The sequence below is a fragment of the Dermacentor albipictus genome, chromosome 10 (assembly GCF_038994185.2).
Source record: "Dermacentor albipictus isolate Rhodes 1998 colony chromosome 10, USDA_Dalb.pri_finalv2, whole genome shotgun sequence".
NCBI classification, from domain to species: Eukaryota; Metazoa; Arthropoda; class Arachnida; order Ixodida; family Ixodidae; genus Dermacentor; species Dermacentor albipictus.
In genome coordinates, this window is record NC_091830.1 from 39840003 (window position 1) to 39866995 (window position 26993).

At 45.0% G+C, this 26993-nt stretch overlaps 1 protein-coding gene across 1 annotated transcript in view; it reads right to left on the reverse strand.

The window, feature by feature from the left end:
• Positions 1–23231: 23231 nt before the first annotated feature.
• The window catches only part of LOC135907328 (tenascin-X-like), a 104844-nt gene continuing 101082 nt past the window's right edge, over positions 23232–26993 (reverse strand). Inside the window, exon 33 of the mRNA XM_065439008.2 lies at positions 23232–23703. Coding sequence (XP_065295080.1) covers positions 23372–23703 — 332 coding nt within the window. The 3' untranslated portion in view covers positions 23232–23371. The remainder of the gene's footprint in view (positions 23704–26993) is intronic.

Here is a 26993-nt window from a genome sequence, read left to right on the forward strand (position 1 = left end):
AAGACGACGTAAATGAGCTTTGTGGGTTTTAGCATTACTGCTGGCGACGAAAAGATCATCTACGTAGGCAAAAAAAAAACGGTAAGCCACTGGTGACTTCCTTTTAAAAAAGAGCGGGCGCAGCATTCGCTGGTAATGTAAGGCTTCAGTCAACAGCGGAGCTTGTCATCACGTAGCTTTTATGTGGCCTGCCTAAGTTGTTTGTAGGTTTCACGAGGTTATACTAGGTTTTGCGAATTTGTTGGTAGGCTTGGCTAAATTGTTTCTAGGTTTTGCGAGGTTATATTAGTCTCGCCTAAGTTGTTGTCTGTGTTTTGCGAAGGAAAGCTAGGTTTTTCTAAATATTTGTCTCGGCGACCTTGACGTTGGAAGTTTTCGAACAGTCGCAGGAACAGTCGCAGTTTTTGAACAGTCGCAAGAATCGCTCTCTCGGCGACGTCGAACGTTCAGGCGCCGACTCTCACATTCTTTGGACTGAAACTCGGTATCCTCGACTCAGCCCGGCGGTGGCGCATCACATCTCGCTTAGCAGTACGGCACCCTTCCTGTTAAGCCATTTCCTCTTCGGGCATCCGGACTTTCTTCGGTTTTTCCTTGGCAGCAGCTCGTACGAACGGAATAGAGGAAGTGAGAAGCGTGCCGCCGTGCAGGCTGTTCCGAGGTTTTACTTGCTTGTGACGTCACGACTCCGCCCTACGCGCATGGGGTGAGGGGGCAACATGGTTCCTGGTTTCTCGGCAATGCGAGGTGGTGCACATCAGGGCTGAGTTTTATAGCAACCCTCCACGGCAGGACTAAAGCTTAAACAGCTCCGCTGTTAAAAGGTGAAAGGTTTGAACTGCGTTGCGCAATCCTAAAAGCATGCATAAATACTCACAAAGGTCACATGGGGTAGTTATAAGTCTGTGGAATGTCAGCTGGCTCAACTGTGATCTGGTGACAAGCTTTTAGAAGGCTGATTTTTAATATATTTTCCTGCCGGTTAAACGTCAGTGCAATCCTGAATATTGGGTAGTGGGTATCGGTCGTGAATAGTGAGTGCATTCAATGCACATTAATCGCCACAGGGCCGCTAGTTCTTCTCAGGCATCATGTGTTGTTCTGAAGACCCAGAGCTGTATAACGGACTAATTATTTTTAGTCGCAACATACGCTCGATTCATTGCGGGCAAATAGAAGTTTACCCGGACCAAGTCGGTGGGCGTGGCAGTGAACGGGTGGGCCTGTGGTAACAATCCAATGGGTTTCAGGGTATTTAGGAGTTGTATCCATCGGTGACTATGAAGTAATATCCGGAAACTCGTCGAGGAGAGCTGCATAAGGTGATCTAGGCAGTTTAGTGATAGCAGAGTTGACAGCGGTAGCGTGCGACAGAGAACCGTTGACTGACAGGCCGGTGATGCTATCTGCGAAGCGACAGTGGCTCACGTCCCTGAGCCGATGAAAATGGCCCAAAAGATCATTCACTAAAACGGCATAGCTGACGTCTACTATCAAAAGCAGCCACGGCAACCTTCTCTTTAGACGGAGATCGAGGGTAAGAGACTTCTGTTTGTAAGTTTCGATGACAGATGAGTTCATAGATTCTAGAGGGGTTCAATTTACGCGGATACGTCAGTCAGATTCGGACACACGAAATATGCTGACCTCCGCTCCAACGTCTACCAACAAAGGCAGTCCTGTGGTTCGGTCGGTTATCTGGGAAACGCGGCTTGACGTAATGCCGTGATCGCCCGCCGCTGTTATTGACGACTGGCCTGAACTTTTTCTTGCGCCACGCACAGGGTAACACACATGGACGAGCCGCGGTGCGAATCCCTCGGTGGTAGTTGCAGATGCCCTATGATGAAAGACTGCGCTCAGGTTGTTGAAATGACCATTGCATAGAAGGCGGAGAGGCTCATGAGTTGGATAGGAATGGTGATTACAGCTGCCAGTGTTGTGCGATTCCTGACGCAAGTCGGCGACTTGAGAGGCGGGCACTTATACTGCTTCGCGAAGGGAAACCATTCCAGGAAGTCAAGAGCTACGGACAGCATTTATGACTGCCGCAGCGACGTCCATCATATGGTCGGCTAGTTCGGTGAGTTCCGACAAGGGCGTATACGCTTAGCTGTGACAAGAGAAATATGTACATTGGCTGAAAGGCGTTGTATAAACGACACGTAATATGGCAGGGTCCAAGGATTATAATCGGTCGCCAGCGAGGTGCTGCAGGTGACGTAGAAACTCAGTTGGACATTGGTCACCGAGATCTTCGTTGTTGAGGAGCTGCTGAGTACGCCGATGCGCAGGCTAGACGAGAGGGCGAAGAGTCGTTTCATTGTCGTATAGGGCGCTTTCTGATGCGGCTGGGCGAGGATGCAGAGTATCTCGGTCATGTCCTGTAGTGGCAAAGCTTCAAGCAGGAGTTCATAATTGCGAAACTCCGACGTGAGGCGATGACTGCGTAACTTATTCTGAGCTTGTATGAAACATAACGTGGCATCGGCGAGCCATCGCTGTGGTAGCTTAATGTAGCTGCATCTCCTATACGAGTCGTGCAAGGCACCTGACTGTTTGCAGAGGCAGTAGGAGCGAAGTTGAGGTCGTCTAGAGTTTGGGCTTGATACAGTTAAAGGTCGTGTTTACAGGTTGGGTCACCAGGAAGTGTGAAATCACCAAGCACGGTTAAGAGCACAGAGGTTTATACGTTGTTGTTGCCTCAAAGCCTGGCTCTTACCCCAGAAGGGATCGGCCACATTATGTTTATTGAAGAATATATCCAGTAAAATATCAAAAGGGGCTAGAGCCAAACATTCAAAATGAAGCTTTAGGCAACTAAATGGCCATCGAAATTTCTCGAGGGCCTGTATACATAAATTTAAGATAACACGAAAATAAAGGGCCCCAATGTCAGTACCCAAGCAGCGAAACTTCCTGACACTTTGATGAACTTGTGTAAACCAGTAATCATTGACACTTGGCTAGAGCGTAATTGACAGGCGCCAATGGATAAGATATTTAATGTACTTAGCACTAAACCCAATTTACTAGTATTGAAATAACAGGAACAATCTTCTGAGGGAGGACAAAGGCAAGACAGAAAGAAATGGTCCATAGTTTCTGGTTCATTGCATGAAGAGCAGAGCTCAGTAATGGATAAACCAGATCTATGAAGGTAAAAATTTAGGTGCGGAATTCTACACTGCAAGATTGTTAGGGTAACCTCACATTATCGTGCATGGCACTTACTTGTGCTCCACCGAAAATTTAGGTGTCCAAAATCATCTGCGGAGTGTAGGGATGCACTATTACAATTTAAAAATAATGGATGCTTAATTCTAACTCCTCCCATAACAACGAAATCAGGAAGAATATCTAAGACTGGGACATTTAGTGGCAAGGATGCGAGCGAGTCAGCTGATTCATTTAAAAAGATTCCACTGTGACCGGGGACCCAGACAAAGCGGACTTCAGACAAACTGTTCGGGGAAAGCGTTGCAAACATACTCAGAAGGTTTGACAGACTATTAGGCGTTAAATGAGTGCGAGCCGAAACCACATCGGTAACAACCATTACTTCAGGGGTGCGATCTTGTACGCGTTCCAAAATAGAACGGAGGCGGTTCGTTCCACCAAGCCAAATACGATTCGTCAATTTGAACCATGCCGAACGCCATGACGTCAATTGCGGCGTGATATGTGCTATCAATCATTCCGTGTCGTCTGCTACCGGACGAACGGAACGGAACATACCGCCTATTTCGTGAGGTAAAGAACGAACCGCCTCCGTTCTATTTTGGAACGCGTACACGATCGCACCTCAGAAGTCTTTGGACCCAACTGTATCATAGCTGGAATATTTGCCAGAAAGTCTGCAAGGAATATTGGGGCATAATCAACGAGATGGAGTGCAGAAGACAAGTTAAGTTCACTTGAAATGATGCCAACTCCAACGTTCTCTAAATTTTGTTTTGGATCCGTAGCAATAACCATGTGAAACGGAAATTCAATACAATGATCTTGAACGCCTTCAAGCATGCGCGTTGGAACTTTTGCGTGTTTTGGAAAAATGTCATCAAAAATCAGTTTCACCTTTGACGAATTAGGTTTTGGAGAAATCAGGCACGGTAGCCTAACATGAAATTTTGATAACAGCGTCTGAACAAAAACAATTTTTGGCTGTCGGTAACGCTGCCAATGTGTTCGGAAAAATGAATCGGGTGAACTGATGAAGATGGATTGCAAACGGGAGAGGAGTGCGTCGTAAAGCTTCGGAAAAGTCAAGACAGTAAGTTGCTTAAATCTGTCTCAAGCGGGAGAATTCCTGCTTCCAGATAAAGCACGCCGTTAGCCACAAAACGCGGCAGCCCTAGACATAGGCGCGGCACTTGCCTTTCTGTTAGCCTTAGAGGTCTTGTATGATGCACATCCTAAAAAAGAACACAGCCGATATCGAGAATGGGGCGGACGTACAGGGCTTATAAATCATCACAAACGTAGCCCGACGCATACCCGTCTTTTTATAACTTAAATAGCGCAGAAATCCCAGTGCACGTTGTACGTTACTAGCACTTTTTCGATTTGTTGCTTCCCGTTAGGTTACCATCGTACATTATCCCTAAGACGTATAAGCTGCAGCTTGTGGAATCAGCTGATTTCGACAATGAAGAGAAATTCAATGAGAAATTGAAACACAAGTAACGAGCATTTCTTGACGTTAAGGGAAAAAGACAGTCGGTCCAGTGAGGGCTCGAGTCCAGACAAATAAGACTGGAAGTTTGGTGTAAAATACTGATATCCTGTGATGAGGAGAAAATGCAGTACCATCACCATAGAGATAAAGTTGCGCAACCTGTTTAACTGGGATAGCCGATAACAAAATACAAATAAAAGCGGAGAAAGAACAGATTCCTGTGGTGTGCCTCTCATCTCTTAATATGCACCCGATGTAACCCCATCTTTGAAGCAATATAATTGACTCTCGGAAATGAACTCTTCTATTTAGGCCAGTAGATAGCCTCGGACAGCACAGCTAGTTAATCTAGGAATGAAAATTTCATGTTCGACAATGTCATATGTGTTCGCAATGTCTAAAGATACCAAAGCTGAAATTCTGCTGATAGTCCTGCCAGTCGAATGCAGCTTTATAAATCAACGTAAGCTGAACATACCGACGATTGAGATCGAAATCTTTTTGGTCTTGAGCGCAGGACGCCCTGGGAAGAACTGAATTCATTGAGCCGGAGACGAATTACTTTTTCTGTTATTTTCACTAGATTCGGTGTATGGCCGATTCGCCGAATTTAATCCGATACATATATGAACTTTTCATTTCTAAGCGAAAGCGCATTTTCTTGCAACTTTCCGAGAGTCCGGCATCAATATATATAGAAGTGTACAGGTTACTATATTCAAAAGCTCATTAGGGAAATAGTTAAATGACAGGTTAATCATACCTGTTCTGATACATTCCAGTCGAGGAGCCGATTGAAGTGCAGCTAAAATGATGCCAGATAATGACGTTGAACATTTTAGTTACTTCTACAAATTTATGTCGAACGCTTAGACTTCCTAGGTCTAGGACATTGCGATGATAAGCGTGCCTCAAGACATCTTGCGATATCGCCTAGTGAATATTTGGGCAATAAAACAGTGGAATGTGACCGCAGGGACAGTTGGAGAGAATCTTTCTCCGTAATAACCTAAAGAGTACTGATCTTCTTTCTGGTTTTGACAAAGATGCATGCAATTCGTTTTTGTTAGCCTTTTGCTATTTCCACAGTCCATTTAAATAGCTTCAAAGCATTTATAGTCAATATAATTTTTCAGTCAGTGATTATGTGGGAGGCTTTTCTACGCTGCCTTTCTTCGCCTGTCAGCCTGTGTAGGTGCTTCGTTTCATGATGAGTTTGACGATGAGGTGCGAGACGTAACCGTAAACTGAGTGGCCTGAATCGCCGAAGTTGAAATTAGTACCTCCAATTCAGCCCACCGCTGAACATCACAAGTTGTGAACGATGATACTCAACTTATCGCTGGCTTATAAGTTTTATAATTAATGAGGCGTCCTTGCCGTACATTAGGAAACTGGCGTGAAAGCATAATTTCAAATGTAAAGGGTAAATGATCGCTGCTTTTTCCATTGTCAAAAGTATCCCTTGATGAAGTAGACATCTGAACAGATTAGAAAGTCAGGTCTAATGCAGATGAGAATCGCCCGTGAGGAATAGCTCGACCTGAATTGTGAAAGTGAAAATTCGGATCATTCACCCAATTCGACAACCTTTTCCCACAAACATTCGTTTTCATTCCCCAAATAGTCAGGTGAGAATCAACATCCCCTGCCAGGAACATTACATTTGAACAAGTTCTGTACAGCGAGTCCAGGTCATCAGTGCATTTGACTCCGTTGAAAAAGTACGAATTAGCCACTGTAAACGCAGTGCAACCAGGCAGTCAAAAACTTTATTCCTAAAAGCTCGCAGTTAGAGCACATGTGTTCAAAAGAAACAGTTACCTTATGATACTTTTTTATTAAACTAATGCTGACAGCCCTCCGCTTGTACCAGGCGATCTAAAGAAATGTTCGAAAATTATTCATAGTAAATCACAAATGTGATGAACGCTGTGATTCCTGAAATAAAATATGAGCTGGAATTAGGTTAGGAACTAGATAAAGTAGGTCAGCGTAACCGTATGAGATAGAGCAGCAATTCCATTAAAAAACATTTAGTGACCCTAGTATGGATGATTCCACGGCAACATGTAAGGCGTCCTGCTGGTGGTGTTAACATTTTATTCCTGTTTTTCGCCATAGATTTAGGAGGATCAGTCGGAAACAGCGGGGAACTCTTACGTCTGTTGTTAATGAGATGAAGCCTCATGCGTTCAAATGAGTGGCTTGGTCCCGCAGTCCCAGACAGCGGAGAACAAATGGAAATATCCTGCTCTATTTATGTCGGACTGAGAAAGTTTCTTCTTTCTGAATATTGAGCAGAATTACTAGTTAAAATGCCGGCAGCAGCAGAAGAGTGCGCTTCTTGGAGGCTGTTGAATTTGGCAGTCAGCATCTGGGTAATACTTTCGGCTAACGTCAAGAGACGCTCTATAACTATTGGCATTTCTTTGCCAATAGCTGCGGTTACTGCAGCCTACAATCTGGCTTTTAGCGATGTCGACAGACGGTATTCAGCGACTGCGTAGCCAAAATCACGCTCTTTAATTTCTGCTATTACTTCAGCCGGGGAACAATGGCATATCTCCGCCATATAAAGCCATCTGAATCTCATGGCGTTGCGCGGGACAGTTAATATCCACAGCACTGTGTGTTGCTTCGCAGAAGCGACACTTTGGTGCGTCTACGTCCCAGGCTCGTGCGGATTAAGAGTCGCCAAAGTTGCGGCATCTCATTGAATATCTTCAGCCAGTCACACTGCCTCCATATCTGCAGTAGTTTCGGCACTGCAATGGTCTTTCTGTCAACGTCTCCACGAGGAACATATACGGCCATGCCTTCACGTCAGACGGGCGCATTACTGCTACGAAAGATACCACAACGCTTTAAGTTAGAACTCGGTTGTTACCCACTGACCTATTGCATCTGTAGACCGAAACAACACCAGCCGCAGAGAGCAGCTCCAAGAAAGCCACAGGAGTGATATTGGTAGGCCTCCCATGAACAAAGCCCTTCACGCGTGTTAGGTGAGGAGACACGAAAGCACGGACCGCGATGCTGGATATTCTCGTGCACTTAGGCAAATAATTGAAGCACTGGACATTAGCCGCCTCACACAGAATGCCACACTTGCCAAAGCACTTCACCCCCGAGATGTCGATGACAAGTTCCGCTGCGTCACGCAGCTCCTCCAGGAAACTTTCTGATTCAGTCAACCGAATTGATCCATCATCTGTGGGAATGGGTGCCACAAATAATGTTGTTCATTCCGTTCCGAAGGAAACACTCGAGAGGCACCGACTCAGTTGGACTAGCCTTACAGCTCGAGTACTGGCCGGGACCAGAAACCGGCGTTCACAGTCCCTCGAAAGGAAAGGAAAAAGCCTGTAGGAGGAACAAAGCACTGCTATCAGTTATAATTTGACCAATTCCCTATCGAACTCGGCACAAGAGGAAGCAAGGCAGACAATCTGGACAAGTCATACGAACACGTCATGTTATCCAGCGTGTTCACTGCGTTCATTGCCTTTATTTGTTGTTGTAGTTGTTCATGTTACCTTAAAACATCCTTTAAGCAGATCTACTCCCTCGTTTTCTCTCTTAAGATATGCCCACTACTGGCTCACGTATAAAACCAGCGAAGCGCCTGAAGAAGAAAAGTTTGCCCCACAATTATTACCCTCCGACAGGCACAAGAGGCAGATAACTGCACCCGCTTGATAGACGCTTTTGTAAAGAGGGAACCGGATGTAGCGAGGAAGTAACCAAAGGAACAAAACATAGTGGCTTCGAAAGCGCATGCTTCAACACAGGAAGCCCATCGCTGAGGCCGAAACGACTCTCGGTTTCAAACGCCCATGAGACAGATGTATGATAAGAGTTTGTAAGATTCGACAGCGCAGCCCACTTGGGTTACATGGCAGTGCGCACCAAATATACAACCTTCCGAGCCCTCAAATTTGTAAGATTTCTAGCCATCATGTTACTCATAACTTGTGTTGGATAGAAAGCTGTCAAAAAATAGTACCATTCAGGAGCAATTACACGAGAAACAGTTGTGGGCAATGTGAAAATGAACACGGAAAAAATGTCTAAGCAACGATTACTTGTGATCTATAGATTCGAATCCAACATGCACTATGTAGCATTCCTTATGTATTGTCTCATTAAAACCCATTCACCGCATATATGCATTTATTCGCTACGACGTCCTAAATGCAGTTTAGGTGGTCCTTTCTTATTTATCGAGCCGGTACCTGTTTGTACTAGTGATCGCAACGGCAACACCTTTATTTCTTTAAAAGTGATAACGAAAGAGGGCAGAAAAAAACCTGTGTGCCTAACTAAAAAGCTTTCTAATTTGCTTACGCTGTTGCCATTTCTTTTTAAGATACGTGTATCGCGATTTGTTTTGTTTGAAAGAGCGTTAGTACGATTGCTATAGAAGTACACGCCAAAAATACACCCCCTCTTATGATGACTGAATGTTAAGCAAGTTAGCTGCATTTCAGGTTATTCAAAGGCAGTCCAGCAAACATAGGCACATGGAGGGAAAAAAAGAAAAAACAAACAGGGAATATCCATTTTTGTGCAGTACCGTGGCTTAGGGCAAAAGTGACACGAGAATGCGAAAAACGGTCCCCTTAAAACAAATCTAAGGTTCTATCAATTTTGTGGTGTTTATTGACACTGGATTTTGAATAATTGATAGGGCATATTCGGCGTAGTCTTTATCGACCATTATGATCAGTTAAAAAAACACGTAGCAATCAGTCTAATACTGGTTCCAAAGGTCAACTTCCGATCGCAATCGCCAGTGAGCACTCCTACACGGTTGGATGATCAAGATCGAGCTGGGTGTCCCCTGGCGTACCATCTATCAGTCACTGAGCACAACGCCCTTTACAAATTCGCTTAATCTGCAGAAAAGATAACAGTGTAGAGGAAAACCTAGCATTGCAATCGAAGATTTCGATCGCAGTGTACTGGAAACACATCGAGTAGACTAGCGATCAGAAGTGCCCGCATAGTAGTACTTGATCCGGAGCTAGCTCATGCGCATCGGGCTGAATCGCGAACGAATGTTTCCATGTAATCCCAATATAACCCCTTGTTCGCTTGTGCTCAAACCATACACTCTTGGTCAATACCAACTTAAATCAAGGCATATAACACGGAAAGTAGATCAAAATTTCGACGCGTATAAATGGCTCAATCCAAGCGGCCTACTTCGTACACGGCCTATTTTATACGGCTCTAGCACATGCGGCCCGCATTTAAATAGCCTCATTCGTTGCAGCGAGGGACTGCTTGGAAATCGGCAGGCATCACGCTAAATCTTTAAGATCAATCTTTAGAATTATGGTGTTATACGTGCTAAAACTAATTTCTGATTATGAGGAACGTCGTAGTGGGGGACTCCGAAAATTCGGACCACCTAGGGTTCTTTAACGTGCGCCCAAATCTAAGTACATGCGTGTCTTCGCATTGCGCCCCCGTCGAAATGCGGCCGCCGTGGCTGGGATTCGATCCCGCGACCTCGTGCTTAGCAGCCCAATACCACAGCCACTTAGCAACCATGGTGGGTCTAAGAGCAAACCTTTCCGGCTAACTAGGCAGCTCAGATATATGCGGACCAGTGGGCACTTTCCTAAAAATCATTTTTTTTAGACAGGTGCCACCCAGATTCGCTTTGCGGATGGTTTCACACAAATACCTCATTGCCACAACATGGGGAATCGTAACACTCATTGCACAAACGTGGAAACACAAAGGCCACAAACATCGACACTGGGAATCGAACCCTGGTGCATCGCGTGACTACGAAACGCTCTAACCACTACACCACATAATTACGCTGAAAGATGGGACTTCCATGGCTATTTTTACATACATTTCCATTCAGTGGCTGTCGTCTTATGTCGATTGTTTAACGTCGGCGATCGTGTGGTACGCATATAGTGTGTGTAAATTTTGCCGTTGCTTATGTGGTTGGTGACAGTAAAGATGTATTTAAATGAGCAGGAGTATACGACTACCGCTCCATCCATGCCTATCTGCAGACAGTGAATGCACACGTAGTCTAAGCAAATTATTCAAGCCATAAGAATAGACGAACGCACGTTATGCTCAAAGCATGCCACTAAAGCGCGCAAAAATGTGCTCATATGCGTTCTCCACATTCTGCACAAATGTATTTCACGCATCACTTGTATCCTTCAAAATCACCTCAATGTGCATGGTCTTATGGTTTATTTCACCGTCATATTTCTTCACACTTGCAGGTAATAACTCATTTGCCCGCATTGTCCGCTGGCACTCAGGGGCACTCATTTATGTACCTTGCGCTTACTGGAATTCAGCCGCGCTTGCGTTCATTTACAGCCACCTAAACCAACTTAGTGGCTGCCCGCTCTAGTGAAATCAGAACAAATGAGTGAGAGGGCTCTTGAGTCTGTCTGTAACAGTAATGATATTACAGCGAGTGCAAGTTCTTCAACGTCGACACCATGCGAGCAAGATTCCGAACACGTGTCTCTTTCCGTGACCCACTCCACTTTTGTGCTGGCAAAATATTGGCTTTTTCTTCATGAGCTTCATCATATGCATACGATCTTTGCGCACTGCAATTAGAAGCCATTCTGGGCCCGATTTTCACTTACCGTGCTGTGGTTCACTCAATAGTTCCACTGAAGAGCCGGGTGTTCTGACTTCTTTGGTGGGGTTGTTAATAGTGTCGAGCTCTCCTACTTTGATCCTGCACTGAAAAAACACAATTACGTAGGAACAAAAGGAAATAGCAGAAATTTGATAATTTGAGAAACAAAAGCTCATAAAGAAGGTCTTATTAAGGCCCATTTTGGGGCTAGTCGCTACCTCAAAGCCCAAAATGAACACTAGACCTAATCAAAATGTGCAGCTTATATATTTTTTTTACTCTGTCCTTGTTGTTAGCAATGCAGCGCTGCCTTCTGAAAACATTATGAGATGACGAAAATACGGAATTGCACAGATTTTTCACCACTGATATTGTGAACGACATGAGAATGTGCGCGACCGTTGAAGTTATAGTTGTGTATTTGACATTTAACTGGCATTATTAGGACCAAAGTCCATCCCTACCTAATCTGAATACCATGAGCGCATACGTAGTCTAAACCAAGTATTCAAAACATTACAATAAACGAACACGCGTAACGATCTGGGCAAGCAACTAAAGCGACCAAAATACGCTGAGTTGCGTTCTCCACGTTCTGCTCAAACACATTTCACGTATACTTGTCCTCTTCGAAATAAACTCAATTACCTTGGTCGTATGATTTATTTCACATTCATATTTATTCACACTTGCAAGTGATATCTAATTGGCCCACATTGTCAGTTCGCACTCAAGGGTACTCATTAAGCGTACCCCTCATGTAAAACCCCTCTCCAGGGGCAATTGAGGAACAAATAAATAAATAAAGGCCCTTGCAGTTACTGGAATTCAGCTGCTCATGCGTTCGCTTACACTCGCCTAAAGGGACTCAGTGTCTATCCACTCTTGTGAAATCAACAGAAATGAGTGAGAGGGCTTGTGAATGTGTTTCTGCCTGTAATGGTAGCACAGTGCATACAAGTGCTTGCGCTGTACTCATCAGCATGGCTGCTTGCATGCTTTAATGTCATCAGCATGCAAGTAAATTTGAAAAATATTTTTCATTGTCGACGCCTCAGCAAACATTTCTGCTGCCAAAATGCCAGTTTTTTCTTCGTGTGCTTTATCATATCCATATTAACGCATGTATTCTATGCAGACGACAACGACGATGAGGGCATCAACTGACTCCGTCGAGGGGGACTAATTGTTTTTTTCACCACACACAAAATGTTTACTTTTTATGCCCCAACGTTCAAATTCGTAACTGCCTTGTTTTTACACACCATTATTAACCACCCGATTCAAGGACAATACTCCACTGTGGGTATGTGCCACTGCCACTAAGGAACACAACAACAAAATTAATGAGATTGTGCGAGGACGAAGACGTGTCCCTGTCCTGTTATTTTTCCAACTGGTTGTCCTGGTCGTATTGAAGAACGTCTCCCTGTCTTCTGTCCGCGTTGTACTGCGACACTGGTGGAGGTGCTGGGTATATACCGTGCCTGATGCTCCGGAGTCCTTCTGGGAGTCGTTCATCTAGCGCGGACGCATTTTCACCACTTACAAAACGAGTGCATCGCTTCAGTCGTCGGCTGCTAGGCCTTGCTTCGGAGTTCTCCACTCTTCAATCACCTCTCTCTAGGAGCTGCGCACATGTCGCAATTCCCGAAAGCAGCCCACCGCATACAACCCAAAGCAGCCGGTTTCCCACTCCAAGGCAACTGTTCTACTAATGCATTCTGGTAACCGTTCTGGTAACCGGATTTCTATAGCGGCGCAGGCTTCAAAAACACTGAAGAGTGGCGTGACAAGTATGAACTCGTCGCACAGATTAACCAGTTGACTGAGAAGCACAAGCTCTCCCACGTCTATTTCGCCCTTCCCAACAGTGGCCGTACTTCGTTCGAGAACCGCGAAGCTAGCCTAACGACAGGGAATGTCATTCGACAGATCACGGAGACTTTTGCGAGTGCCGACCGAGGCGAAAGCGCCCAGCAGATGATGGAGCTAACGGTGCAACAACCTAATGAGTCGATCATGATGTTCGCCGAGGACATGACCCACCTTTTTCGGAGAGTTGACCCGTACATGACGAAAGATAGGAAGTGGCGCAACCTCATGCGAGGTGTAAAAGAGCAGTTGTTCGCGGGGCTTGTGTAGAATCCACCAGTAACCATCGCTGACTTTATCAAACAGGCTACGGCTATTGAACGGGACCTTCATCCACGTTGCAGGCAGGACGATCGACTGTCCACCAGCACTAATACTAATGCCGCCGCCTTAACTGCCGAGCATCAAAACCCCTCGCATGAATTTTTCAGAGACCACATCAAAGAGGAAATTCAAAAGATGCTGACACAGGATAGAGGCATAGCATCAATCGCCGAAGCGGTGCTCGACGAAATCGGGCAGGCGTACCCGGCAGCCGATCTTCCGATCTTCAAGACCACCAGCGTCCCGTGAGTTACGCCGCCGCTGTCCGATGTTCACCACTGGTTACAACCACACGGCCGTACCACCAGCCTCCGACAGCCGCTCCCTGGTCGCCACCGCAAGAGGTGGTTTCGAGGGTGCAGCCGTTATGCCACTGCAGTCATAACGCCAAGCGTCGTTCACCGCACGTTGGTCAAAACCGCAAAACGACACCACGGGACGGCCGCAGTTTCGGAGAACCGACGTATGGCGCACCGTCGATAGCCGCCCACTCTGTTTTCACTGTCGAGACGCCGGCCATATTTCGCGTCATTGCTCAAATCGCGACACATCATTTCGACATCTTCATCCGTGGTCCTGTGATCGACATGCAAATGACGACCCCGCTCTCCAGGGACCATCAACAGCGTACCCGAATGCCGAATCCATGCCGAACGATCCGTATTATTGCGGCCGTCTGTAGAGCTCTCCAACCGCTCCGCGTGAGATGGCTTCACCTACGGGACGTAGTTTTGCTGACCTCCGAGAAAGAAAGTCGCGCAGTCAACGCCGAGGAAACTGAAGGCGGAGGCCTCTGAGAGTAAGTTGGCAGGTCCACCACAAGACAATAAAAAGCCCCCAACATTCCCTTTCCAGAACGCTGTGAAGCCGATAAACATCGACACTGAATAAATTGTGAGAGCCGACAGAGGTTTTCGTGGATGGGCAGCTTGTGACAGCGTTCGTAGACACTGGCGCCGACTTCTCTATGATGAGTGAGGAACTCATCCTCCGCCGGAAGAACCCAAAGATGCCATGAACGGGACCACACATAAGGACGGCAGGAGGCCAATTAATGATGCCTACTAGAACATTTACTGCTAGAATTGACATCGGCGATTCTTCTTTCGTGGCTGCTTTCATCGTTCTTCCTGTGAGCTGTAAAGTTTCCGTTATTGGACTAGATTTCCTAAAAGAATATGGTGCCATTATTAGCATCTCGGACCGCATGGTGGCGTTTTATAAGAGTCTTGCTTTAGTCCATGGCTTATCGGCACAATACAACTCCGTTCGTCTAACAGAAGACGACGCCGTCATCCCACTTGGATCATATACCCTTTCTTCAGTATCATGTGACATCCCGTTCCATTGTGAATGAGTTCCCGACCCGCTAACCACGTTGTTGTTTACTCACAGTATATCGGTCACACGAGAAATAGTGAATGACACTGACGGACGCACGAACCTGCTGCTGACAAATTTTAGCATAAAGCGACGGCGCCTTCCAAAGGGCACGGATGTGGTCTATTTTGACGGTGCTGCGGATGTTCGCGGCTGCTTTTCACTACTCAAAGAAGCGCCTACACAAGACCAAGCTCGTACGCATGACGTCAGCACTGCTTTGTCGCAGCAGGAACGAGAACGGCTTCTTACGTTATTGGCCAAGTTCAGCGACTGATTTCCGTCGACGTCCAGCGTTGGTCGGACGCCTATCAAAAAGCTGAACAAGAGGATACGGCAAAGCCAATTCACCAAAATCCTGATCGTTTGGCTCCCAGAGAACGTGAAGCCATACAACAAGTGACAAAAATGCTTGAAGAATATGTGATCCAACCATGAATGAGTCCCTGACATGGCCAGAAAACTGAACAAAGGCCAACTGACTCTTGGCCAGCGTCGACCGTCCTTGGTTAGAAGTTTCAAGTGCATCGAAACATTAAGATTTTCTAGAAAGTCCTTATTGAGTTACCTGGATGACTCGCCCAAATGTCAGTGATGGTGGAATGGTGACTCAAGCTGTTTTCAGTGTTGACACAGTCATCTACAGACTTGATATCTTATCCAAATTCTTCAGCATGCGCTTCTTCGTGGTGTAACTTGCAAATTTGGCTACAGCCCCTTCCTGTTGGTGTAGATGGGAGCTCCTGTGATGACCAAGATGTGCTTGGCATGGACTCTGTTGGGGCAGAACAGTGACACGTGAGATACAGCACGGATTAGCCAAACTGATGTAGTGTTTTCTTTTATGTTCGAACCAGTTATACTGAATCATAAGTGTGAACAAACATTCATGTCTGTTGCAAACAATGACATGTATCTCAAGGCTCGCAAGCTAATACAGCATACATCCAGCATGTTTATATCTGAGCCAGGTGTTCTTTACTCTGTGGTAGCAGCCATGTCCACACACTGGCCTTGTTGTAGCAGGCAGCAGCTTCCGTTTGGTGCGTGCAGTGTGTTCCTTTTTACTGGTGCCGCCCTCATTACTGCATGTCTGCAACAGAAATATTGACTGCATCAGAAATTGAAAAAGCAAAATTTTTCAATATCAAATACAAAAAGGTGTTTCGTATATATTGTAATGGTTTGCGACTAAAGAACACAAGCCAATGTACACTGTTCTAGGGTGCTTAAGGAGCATGCTAAATAAATAGCGCTATTGCCCATAAAATTGATGTCTGCCTAATTACACTGCATGTCAACAGCTTAAGTATTATTAAGATAACAAATGAGAATATTTGTGCACTCAGTTATACACTAGAAGAAATCACACTGCTGGTTCCGCAAGCAAATGCATGCAAGTCATGACACTATTAGAAGTGATGCATTATTTTTCTACACGAACGTGGTGCACCGCTTCACTACTGCAAGAATAAATGCCCCACGGTAAGCCAAACTGAACAGCAACAACATTCGGAACCAAGCAGTACGAAATATGGGTGAATGATCATGCTTGGAACAGTTTGGTACCTTAAATTCTGTACTTTTGCTTCATTTTACCAAAGGATTATTCGGTTTCGCGGACGAAAGAAGTTGTCGGCGGACTCGAAAAGAAGTTTTATATGTATATTGTAAGGCCAGTCAGTCACCTACGGCCAGTGCTATAGTAAGATGAAAAATTTAACGCCCGTTCCGATATCGATGTCTCTTTCTTTCCTGATTGTGTGTGTATAACGACGACCTCGCAAGTAAAGGTTTATTTAGGAAACAGCAACGGAGGATCCTGACTGTCCATGTGCAATGCTGGGTCTAGTTTGTTGAGTTGTCTCCACCTGTAAGTTAATGAGACGAATATTGTATAACGATTCAAGCAGCGGTGTTAAACGACTCACCGTTATTGCCATTGCCAGCAGCAGCACAATCCAGCTTCAGTTTCGATGCAGACGTGTTCCGAATGGCTCATGACCGAAACCTAGCTTTCGGGCTTACATCTACACTTGCAAACACGTCATTTCACTCCAAGTTAAATAACACGAGACATCGAAGCACAACAAACTAGCTTTAGCAACAAAGAAGCAACGAGTCTAAGTGTACGAACGAATTTATCCGTGCCGCCGTGCACTCGATAATGCCGGTAAAAATGTTAAATCCAGGCCACGGGTCGCGTGAAAGATCGTTGATGCTGACCGTTATTTGCTTCTATAGAGACAAAAAAACAAAGTTACTAATAAAGAGCACAATATCTAATTATCAATGATAATTTTTTCCTCATTTTATGTAAAACATGCTTCAAAAATTGTAGGAGAAAGTTTGTAAGATAAGATTGCACTTATTACGGCACCTCTAGTGGGAAATATTGGAACTAATGTAAGCATGCCAAAGTGATCCTACTATGTTTGTTTTGGCGTCCGGTCGATTCTTTCGCCCTCTGTGGCCATTTGTTGAATTTGAGAGTGTGCGGGGCCTGGCAATTCCCTTCTTCCATGCAGCCAGCACAGTCTTTCCTCCCCAGGAGACTTTCATTTGAGGGAACACCCGGCGTTTGTGCGCAAGCGTGACTAATAGCGGGTGCGATAGAGAAAATTGGGGAGGAGGGGGGCTTTCGCTCCTTGAATATATGACTCTTCCTAGGCACAAGGGAGAAGGTGTGTTAGGGCGCGTTGTCTGCGTTTGTCCCTAGGCGCGCCGGCATTGCGGAGTAGGGTCCAGTTTGTATACGCTCGAACGCTGGCTGCCGGCGCGTTAAATAGGGGAAGCAGCACACATTAAGGTCTCATTTGGCGACCGCTGTGTCAGAAAGACTGTCTCGCACCTGTCGCGCTCGCGTTAAGTCAGTCGTGCCGCAACATTGCTTTGTCGCGCCTTACGGCAATGTACTTTGGAAGTAACATCAGAGATGTTACCGTGGGAGCAGTAGGGATTGTAGTAGAGGCCGCGCCGCATATATTGAAAGTCTAGAAGTCAGACCGCCTTAGCAACCACGTTTGAACGCAAGTGGCTGAAAGGTAACCGGTGACGCTCGAGACTATCCACTCTCTCCTTTTGCCGCTGGCTTATCTTTCTCTCTTACAGCTTCTCCCTCGTCCTTCCTTGCGCCTTTCGCTTTGTAAAGGCTCTCTCAACGCTTCTGCGCGCTTTTGGGCGCCAAATTTGCAGGGCTTGATATAGACATTGTGTTTGCTCATTGGCCCCATACAGCGGTGAGCAGCGGGTCGGCGGCGTTTTATCGCGTGTCATCTCGCTTACACGGAACGCATGTATGCGATGGTCTGGAATTAACCGAGAAAACACCGCACATACGGAGGACGTTATGCATGACTTGACCAAGAGTGGTAAAACAAAGGTACTCTCAGGTGCGCAAATGACTGCATTGTACTGACGCGTGTATCAGCATGAGAGCATATTGTATGCGATCACCTGCATTGTGTGTTTGTAAACGTGGACGTTAGAGCTAATGGCAGTGGCTCAGTACATGTGATAGTGAATTTCTTCGCTGCGTACGCATAATATTGTCGTGCGAAAAGTTTAGCTCTGCGGCGCCCTTTCTTGATGCAACTTCTTGAGGTGCAGCAAGACGTTTTCTTCTGTCTAGGCAATGAAAGCGTAAGTCTCAATCAGTTAGTTGTGAATCTTGCGTCACCTGCCAAAAATTTAGCACATGCTAGCGAAAGCCAACTAACATCATATACTGTATTTTATAGGTACTTGATTTGCTTGCAGTAGATATACATGATAATCCGATGATTATGTTGATACCAGGAACCACCTAAATTGACATTAACAATTCTTGTTTTTCTCCAAAGCTAGCTACAGTCATCTCTGAGGAGAAGTTTGTCGCTTGCAATGGGTTCCTGTCTCAGGGTAGCGAATTAATATTCCCTCATAGTAAAAGCATTTTTGCCGAAGTTTCGCAGCGGAGTTCTATATGGCTAGGGTACCATAGAATTTTCCTCTCCGCTCACGAAGACTCTCCTCATCAATGGCTCATACCACCATAAGTAAGCAAGAAATGCGATGGCTCAAAACCCCATGAGCCAGAGGCTACAAGCACTCACCGAAGTGCCCGCGAATAGTGAACATATTAAACAGTGAACGCGCGCACCATATGTGGCTGGTGATTTCTACGTGGATGTGTCGGGACATAAAACGTTGTGGTTTACGCATTTCATGTTCTAGACATTTCGCTTGTGATGCCATGCCGATCCGGCCCAACTGACCACCCAGCGGCGTACGTGCATTCATTTGAGATTATCGAAGAATGTGTCTGAAGTTGCGAGTATGCCGATCGGGGGTATATGTTAGTTAAATGGGGTTTAATGTCTCAAACGCAGCTAAGGCTATGCTGCGCCAAACACGACGTGTTTTAAAATCTAGTTTATGAAGGAAAAGGCTGTGTTAATAATCTATACTTTATGTAAAAATCCAGTCTCGTCTAGAAATTTACGGATGTCACATAATGGGACTAGCGGATCATCACCTGAAATTAGAGCAGGATGTAAAGGTATGTGTAGTTGATATAATTTGTGCAAAGTGTTTGTCTTTGCGTTTCAATCTGCGTACATGTCAGTAATATCTGCATAACTGTTAGTGCCTCTTGACATTTCTCGCATGCTGGTGTGTCTTCTTTCATAAGTAAATAATTGTGTGTGAGGTGTGTGTGTGCCCAATGCGTAGTCGGCATAAAACTACTTCGATGAAGCGCTCCTGATGATAACATGACTTTCACTCACCAACTATAGGTTTAGTGAGATGTAGCTTGTTGTCGGCACAACGGTCCCATTCGCGTTGCCATTTTGCCGTTAAGCCTTTTCTAATCGCGCGAATGTCATCTTTGTATGGAAGTGTTGTGTTTGTTATCTCTTTGTACGCTGCCATTGATACACATCTATCAGCTGCTTCATTACCCCGTATCCCAAGATGGCTTGGAACCCAGCAGAAACCAATCGACCTCCCGTATTTGCTAAGCGCCACCATGCTTAAAATGTCTCCTATGAGGGGTTCACACTCATATTTCAGCTGTACAGCCTTCAGTGTGCTTAAAGAATCAATGTATATGACTGCATTTTTTTATTTATCAGTGATAATCTTTTTGCCAGCAACCAATATAGCGTAAATTTCGGCCGTGAAAACAGAGGCGTGTTGTGGAAATTGAGTACTTGTTTCGCAATTTTCCGTTAGGGCCCCCACATACACGTGTTCTCTTCCTTTAGAGCCATCAGTGTAATATTTCATACTATTTTGATATTTGTCCCGAAGTACAGGGAATTCTTGTATAATGTGTTCGTGTTGGATGTCTCTTTTCTTTAGATGTATTAACGTCAAGCCCCATTGTGTGAAATCGTACCACGGGGGCAACCGTTGTGTTTTTTGAAACATTGAATAGGTGACGTTCTGTAGGCACCAGCTGTCAGTCGCAGTCTAAGGTTATGTACTGGATCAAGACGTTGGATGTAGGACTGTCTGGCTGAGCCGTAAACCACGGAGCCATAGTCTAAAAGGCTACGCACAAGAGACCGGTAAATACGTAAAAGACATGTTCGGTGGGAACCCCAGTGCTTAAGCGACAGAACGTTAAGGATATTTAGCGCTTTGTTTCCTTTATTCTTAAGTGCTTTATTGTTAGTTAAGAATTTAAGTTTGGTGTCAAAGGTCACTCCTAAAAACTCATGGTCCTGCTTCACCAGCAGCATGACGTCGTTCAATTTTAGGACTGGATCGCTGTGTAGCATCGTTTCTGAGAGAACAAAACAGTAACTCTTTTCTGTGTGGAGAAATGGTGACCATTTTTTTAGCCCATTGTGTATGTTTATTTATAGTCATTTGAAGTTGCTTTTCACAGGTTGGCAAATTTTAGCCGCGGCAAGCCACTTGGAGATCGTCTTATCATAGCGACCACAAAGCCATTGTGACCGCCGTTACAAAGTGACAATGAGTGATGCAATAAAGTCCTTACCAAATATTTTCCTAAAACGATGTTTACAGCTCCATTGGTCTCCACCTCCGCAGGAAATAATGGCCTTGAATTTTTTTTATAACGAGATCATGACCATCTGCTCAGCCGCGTAAAGATCACTGTTCATGGAACTGCAGTCCTGGTGGACCAACACTCTTTCAATATTATTTCACATCGGACAGAGTGCATTTGTAGCAATATGCAAAATGGTTAAAATGGAAGCAAAATGAGCCTGTCTAAGTGGTTATACTTACGTCATGTAACTGTGACCAAGCAAGAGAAAATTTTTAATACAGGCAGAAAGAACCTAAATTTCATTTCAGTAGGTTGAACATGACAATCAATCAAGCTGGTATTTCTAAATCTCTTCTGCAGCCTCACAACCCTGAATCGATTTCTTCTCGAGTTTTACCGTTTTAATTTCTCTCTAAACATTGCAGCAAGTTCAGCATGTCGTTGTGCCTTATTTATCTCTGTGATGTCTTGCTCTCGGGTGGAATTTTCAGCTCTGCTATGTGAAAGCACAGGCTGGATGTTTTTAATATATTTAAGTAGTCACCTAAAACACCCAATTGAGTAATTTTTCAGGGAGCTAGCGTCCACAGAGACCTATATACTGTGAAAGTACCGTGTAGACACGAGGTGTTCCTGTTAGAGTGTCTCTATGATATTGTGCTTGAGTTCTAATCCCGTATCTGGCAGACACAGCTGGGAAAAGATATTTCTTTTCGCCGATGACACCTGGCAACGTCTTCCAATTTTAAGAGATAAGTGTTCGCGACCACGCAAAGATAAATTTCCAAAAAACTTGGGAACAACGTTGGCTTGAACTACTAGTGGGGAGCTTGCAAGTGCTCTCGACAGCATGACGGTTATAGCTTAGTTGTTCGACGGGAACGTTAATGAATATAAATAGGTAGCTCATGAGCTTCATACGCAATCTTGTTCTGCCTGGCGGCAACCTGTCTAAATCAGCTTGTCCCAACAGGTAACTAACGGCTGATGGTTAGTTTCTACTATAAATGCGATTCCGCGTAAATACAGGGGCAAACTATGGGCCGCCCAATTGAAGGCTAAGGTTTGTATTCCTCTTCGACTTCGTCATACCTCCGCATTCGTTAACACTCTGAACTCCAACAAACAGGTAACTAACCGCTGATAATCAGTTTCTATAAAAATGTGATTCCGCGTAGATACGGGAGCAAACTGTGGACCACCCAATTGAAGGCTAAGGTTTGTATTCCTTTTCGACTTCGTCATACCTCCGCATTCCTTAACACTCTGAACTCCAACAAACAGGTAACTAACCGCTGATAATCAGTTTCTATAAAAATGTGATTCCGCGTAGATACGGGGGCAAACTATGGACCACCCAATTGAAGGCTAAGGTTTGTATTCCTTTTCGACTTCGTCATACCTCCGCATTCGTTAACAATCTGGACTCCAACAAACAGGCAACTAACCGCTGATAATCAGTTTCTATAAAAATGTGATTCCGCGTAGATACGGGGGCAAACTATGGGCCACCCAATTGAAGGCTAAGGTTTGTATTCCTTTTCGACTTCATCACACCTCCGCATTCGTTAACAATCTGGACTCCAACAAACAGGTAACTAACGGCTGATAATCAGTTTCTACTAAAAATATAATTCTGCGTAGATATGGGGGCAAACTATAGACAATCCAATTGAAGGCTAAGGTTTGTATTCCTTTTCAACTTCGTCATACCTCCGCTTTCTTTAACAATCTGGACTCCAACAACACGGCTCTCAGTTCTCCGGATGGTTGCTGCTGCATAAGTACCGCAGCAATCCCTAATGAGCTGTCTTCACACTGCTGTATCGTGTCCAGGATGAGAAATCGGCTTACGTTCTAATGCAAGCGGTCTCAACGATGTTTGCACGAACAAAATACATACGCAGTCATGCCAGTACTCATAGTGGTGGACTTGGTGCTGTTGTTCCACACAGGCTCACATCAAACGTGACCGGGATTAGAAATTGGCTTACGTTGTGATGCAAAGTGTTGCAATGTATCTTCGCCGGAGTAAAAAAAACTTACGTAGTGATGGTGGTAGTCATAGTGGTCGTCCTGCTGCAGTTGTCCCACAGAGGCTCGCGTCAAACACGTTTAATCACCGTGCTGGCTGGTAAAGCGTCAGAGAAACCCAGATGATCCCTTATGACCAGATAAAACTTCATATGAAGTCTTTTTCTACAGCGCGTGAAGCCTGTCTAACGGATGCCCTGTAATTTATACACCAAAAAGAATTTCTCGTGTAACATATTTCACTTTTTCGAGCGAGTAGTTTTGACACAGGAAAAATTTTTTTGGGGTGTTCATGCGCCAACGGCTACAAAACAAATAATCGTGCACGCCGTGTTTATTCTTCTTTCATGTCGTGGCATTTCATTCCCACTTGGAGTAGCAAGGCCTTCATCATTCCACTTTCTTACAAACTTGAATATACGTAGCAGAGACATTAACCCTTGCATGTAGCACTGATTCTCATTCCGCCCACGAGGACTCCGCGTGAATTGCGTATAGGTGGGCCCAATAAGCGTGTCCCCAAAGCAAAGTTCACGATGCCACATGCCTTAACATTATTGCAGATGAATGCATGAGGTCTTTCAGGAAACAACGAACGATCCGACTCAACGTGACGGCATGCAGCTTTGACTTCATGATGAGAAAATCTCCACAAAGTGATGTTGTAGTAAAATTCGTCGAAGCAGTCCTTCCTCGCGTTGAAGTCCACGCGGAAAGAGTCGGATCTTTGGGACACCAGTATCAAATCCTTCACTTCTGGAGCCACTGCAAAAAAAAGAAGTGTAAAGAACTTTTAACACTAGAACAATGCCGCCTGGCTGCCTAATGTATAATATTTAGGTAATACATTAGTCTCAAGGGCCAATAAAATTAGTTTCGCTTTCATTGAGGGTACTTCGTGATTAGTGACAATGTGAGGGTGTAATCGCACGCTAAATACTACTCTTTACAACCCAGTTATATTTTAGAAATATTGTTGAAACTAATAAATAGATTGCGACACGCCTGCTGATTTATTTAATGCCAACGCTCCCCCCTCTCTTCCGACAGCACATACCTTGAGTTTTCCAATCCTCCCCTTCCCGATGCAGCGCGCTATGCTTGAACGAGCGGCAATGGTCGCCTTGACTACAGCGTAAATTGACGTGCATACGTTTCTACCCTTTTTTTTCCTGCGCGCCCTTTTTACTTATTAAGGGCCGATTTACGCTCGAGCCGCCCATCGCCGTAAACCGCACCGCACGCTTGCGGTCGCGCGAAAAATTACACGTATCCAGCACTTGTGCGCAAATTACCATTTACACTGTGTGCACAGTGTATACCTTACACATTGTAAACCGAAATTCGTGCACAAGTGTTTGATACGTGCAATCTTTCGCGCGACCGCACGCGTGCGGTGCAGCTTGCGGCGATGGGCGGCTCGAGCGTAAATCGGCCCTAAGAACTGCTAAAGATATTGTTGGTGGGCCTGCAAATATCGGAGTTCTCTTGAATATTGTCGCCGATGGTATCTATTCTGTATGTTTTCGCCGAACCTCGTGTAATCAGATAGCATGCTTGACTTGAATAGCATCGTACTTTCTCGAAAGGACACAAGCAGCACCAGCGATCACGCTGGAATCTTCGACGAGTCATGCTTAAACAGCCGACGCCCTTGAGCTGGACCCCAAATTTTGACAATGAGCGACAGAGCGCACCATTCCGTTGTGCTCTGTGTGTTTTCGGCTAGGCTTGGAGAAACTTCGCCTAATGAAGGACGTAAATTCTGAACTAGCGTTTTTGAAAGTTTCACCCCTCACCGTCACGACAACGTGATGCCTGATCGGGCAACAGGTTGTCAAAATAAACGTAACTAGCTCATACTCACTCACAAATTATATATCTACCTTAGGGCTCAATCAGACTGACTCACCACAATTCCACTCAGATGGGCTATACTCGGACTCAGATCCACCAAATATTTTAGGTAGCTTGGCTCACTCGAACTGACCTTCTTTAAGCCTAATCACAAGGAAAACAATTCTGGCCAAACCGATTTCATGATTACAGTGGAAGTTAGTGAGATTAGCATTCAATAATGCAGCGACACACTGCATCGCTGTATACACCTCTACTTAGACATCTTCAGATTCCCATTGCTTCGGGTATGTAAAACATACACCGTCTCCGGATACAGACAACCTGGCTATGACAGTCGCGCACCAAGGTCAACCATAACCATCAGGCCAGGAGGATGACTGTGGTGACTGCAGTGACGACGATGAAATGAGGAGCATGGAATGAAGCTGCAATAACGACGATCAAACGGCCACAACGACATGATGATGACGAATGCCGCGAACTGACAAGAAATGCATCACGATGAGTGTATGGCAATGACGCGCTGGTAAAGATTACATGACGAAAACGGGATTACCCCTGTTCAATTACGAAAGCGTACTTACTGTGGAATGACAAAGAAGAAATTACTTCGTTCGAACGAAAAACGTAGTACGAGGACGACGACATCGCGACAATCAGTTGGCGTTTCCGAAATTATAAAGCTGGGACAGCCAAAACATCACGACGAGGGCATGGCGAAAATGGGTTGACGACAAATTATGTAATGCCCTGCAAGCTGCTACATTTGTTACATTGAGGAATGGAAAAGTGGAGTTGTTGGAGACGTTGACATTGCTTTTACGTTTGACAATTAAATACAGGAATTTTCCCGCTTTGCGCACCCCTGTGACATTTGTGTCGCGCATGCGGAGACCTTCAATTCTAATTTCATCATTTCACCTTCTTTCTGACAGGCTCCAGTTGTAGTGAGCGCTTGTGGGGCTCAGTCTTGTCCGAATCATTCTTGCGCTTTTGAATTAATTTATTCAGTTATTACATACTGCTGGCCTACTTTCCGGCATACTGAAAAGATTTTGCGCCAAAAAACACAACACACACAAGAAAGACGACAGCACCACGGGCGCAGGAGCACCCGTGGTGTTGTCGTCTTTCTTGTGTGTGTTGTGTTTTTTGGCGCAAAATCTTTTCAGTATGCAAGATCACCAACTAGCCCAGCAATTAACTCTTCTAAAGTACTTTCCGGCCCTGGCGCATGAGATGGAGCAAAGGCGCAATAATATATGCTCAGTATACAAAGGCAAAACTAAAGGGTAAAGAAAAGGAAAAAGGGAGGAAATCGGAGGAGAAAACGCGCGCGTCATTGCGTACCCGCTGAATGCGCGAAAATAACTGCCCAGGAAACAATCGCAGGACAATTTACGAAGCAGTGACGATCGCAGTACATAAAAAGGGAACGCGTAATACAGAAGCCTAACGAACAGCGACATTCAAGCTTCTAAAAGATAACGGATACAAAAGAAAAGCAACAGTACACAAAGCATGCTCACTTATTCGAACACGCAGGAGTGGAAACAAAATATAAGAAAGAAAAAGCAACAACATGTGAGCAGGATGACGCAACTGCTTAGATATATGGTCCCGCCTAGGGCACTATACTTCTTATCAATTGCGAAAAGTAATTAATATTTGGTCCTATCTACCACATCAGCAGACAAGGCCTTCCCATTGGCAATCGTCCGAGCAAAAAAAAAAGTTTTTGAACGCCTTTGTTCGGCAGTTGAGCTCGGTCAACTTTCTTACGTGAAGAGGCCGAGTAAAGCGGCGTGTAGCAGCAGCTATAAATGCGGATTAATCAATGTTTACCGTGTTCCGATATAACGAATAAAAGAGTTTTAACCTGCCATAATATCGCCGCCTTTCCAACTCTTCTAGGAAAGCTTTTTGTACGAGGTTAGATGGCAATATTTTCGAACTATAATAGTTACAAATGAACCTAATATATTTTCTCTGGATAAATTCTAGCTTTAGTTAATGGTTTTTGTCTAGGGATCCCGGGCTGCCGCTGCCTACTCCAGCATTGACATAATAAATGAATTGTGCGACAAAACCTTTCTTTAAGATGTCGCTAGATCCAGCGTGCGCCAGAAGTATCCCTGTTGTTTGAAAAAAATGTTTGCAACGAATGTGACCTGAGATTTAATGCTACTGAAACC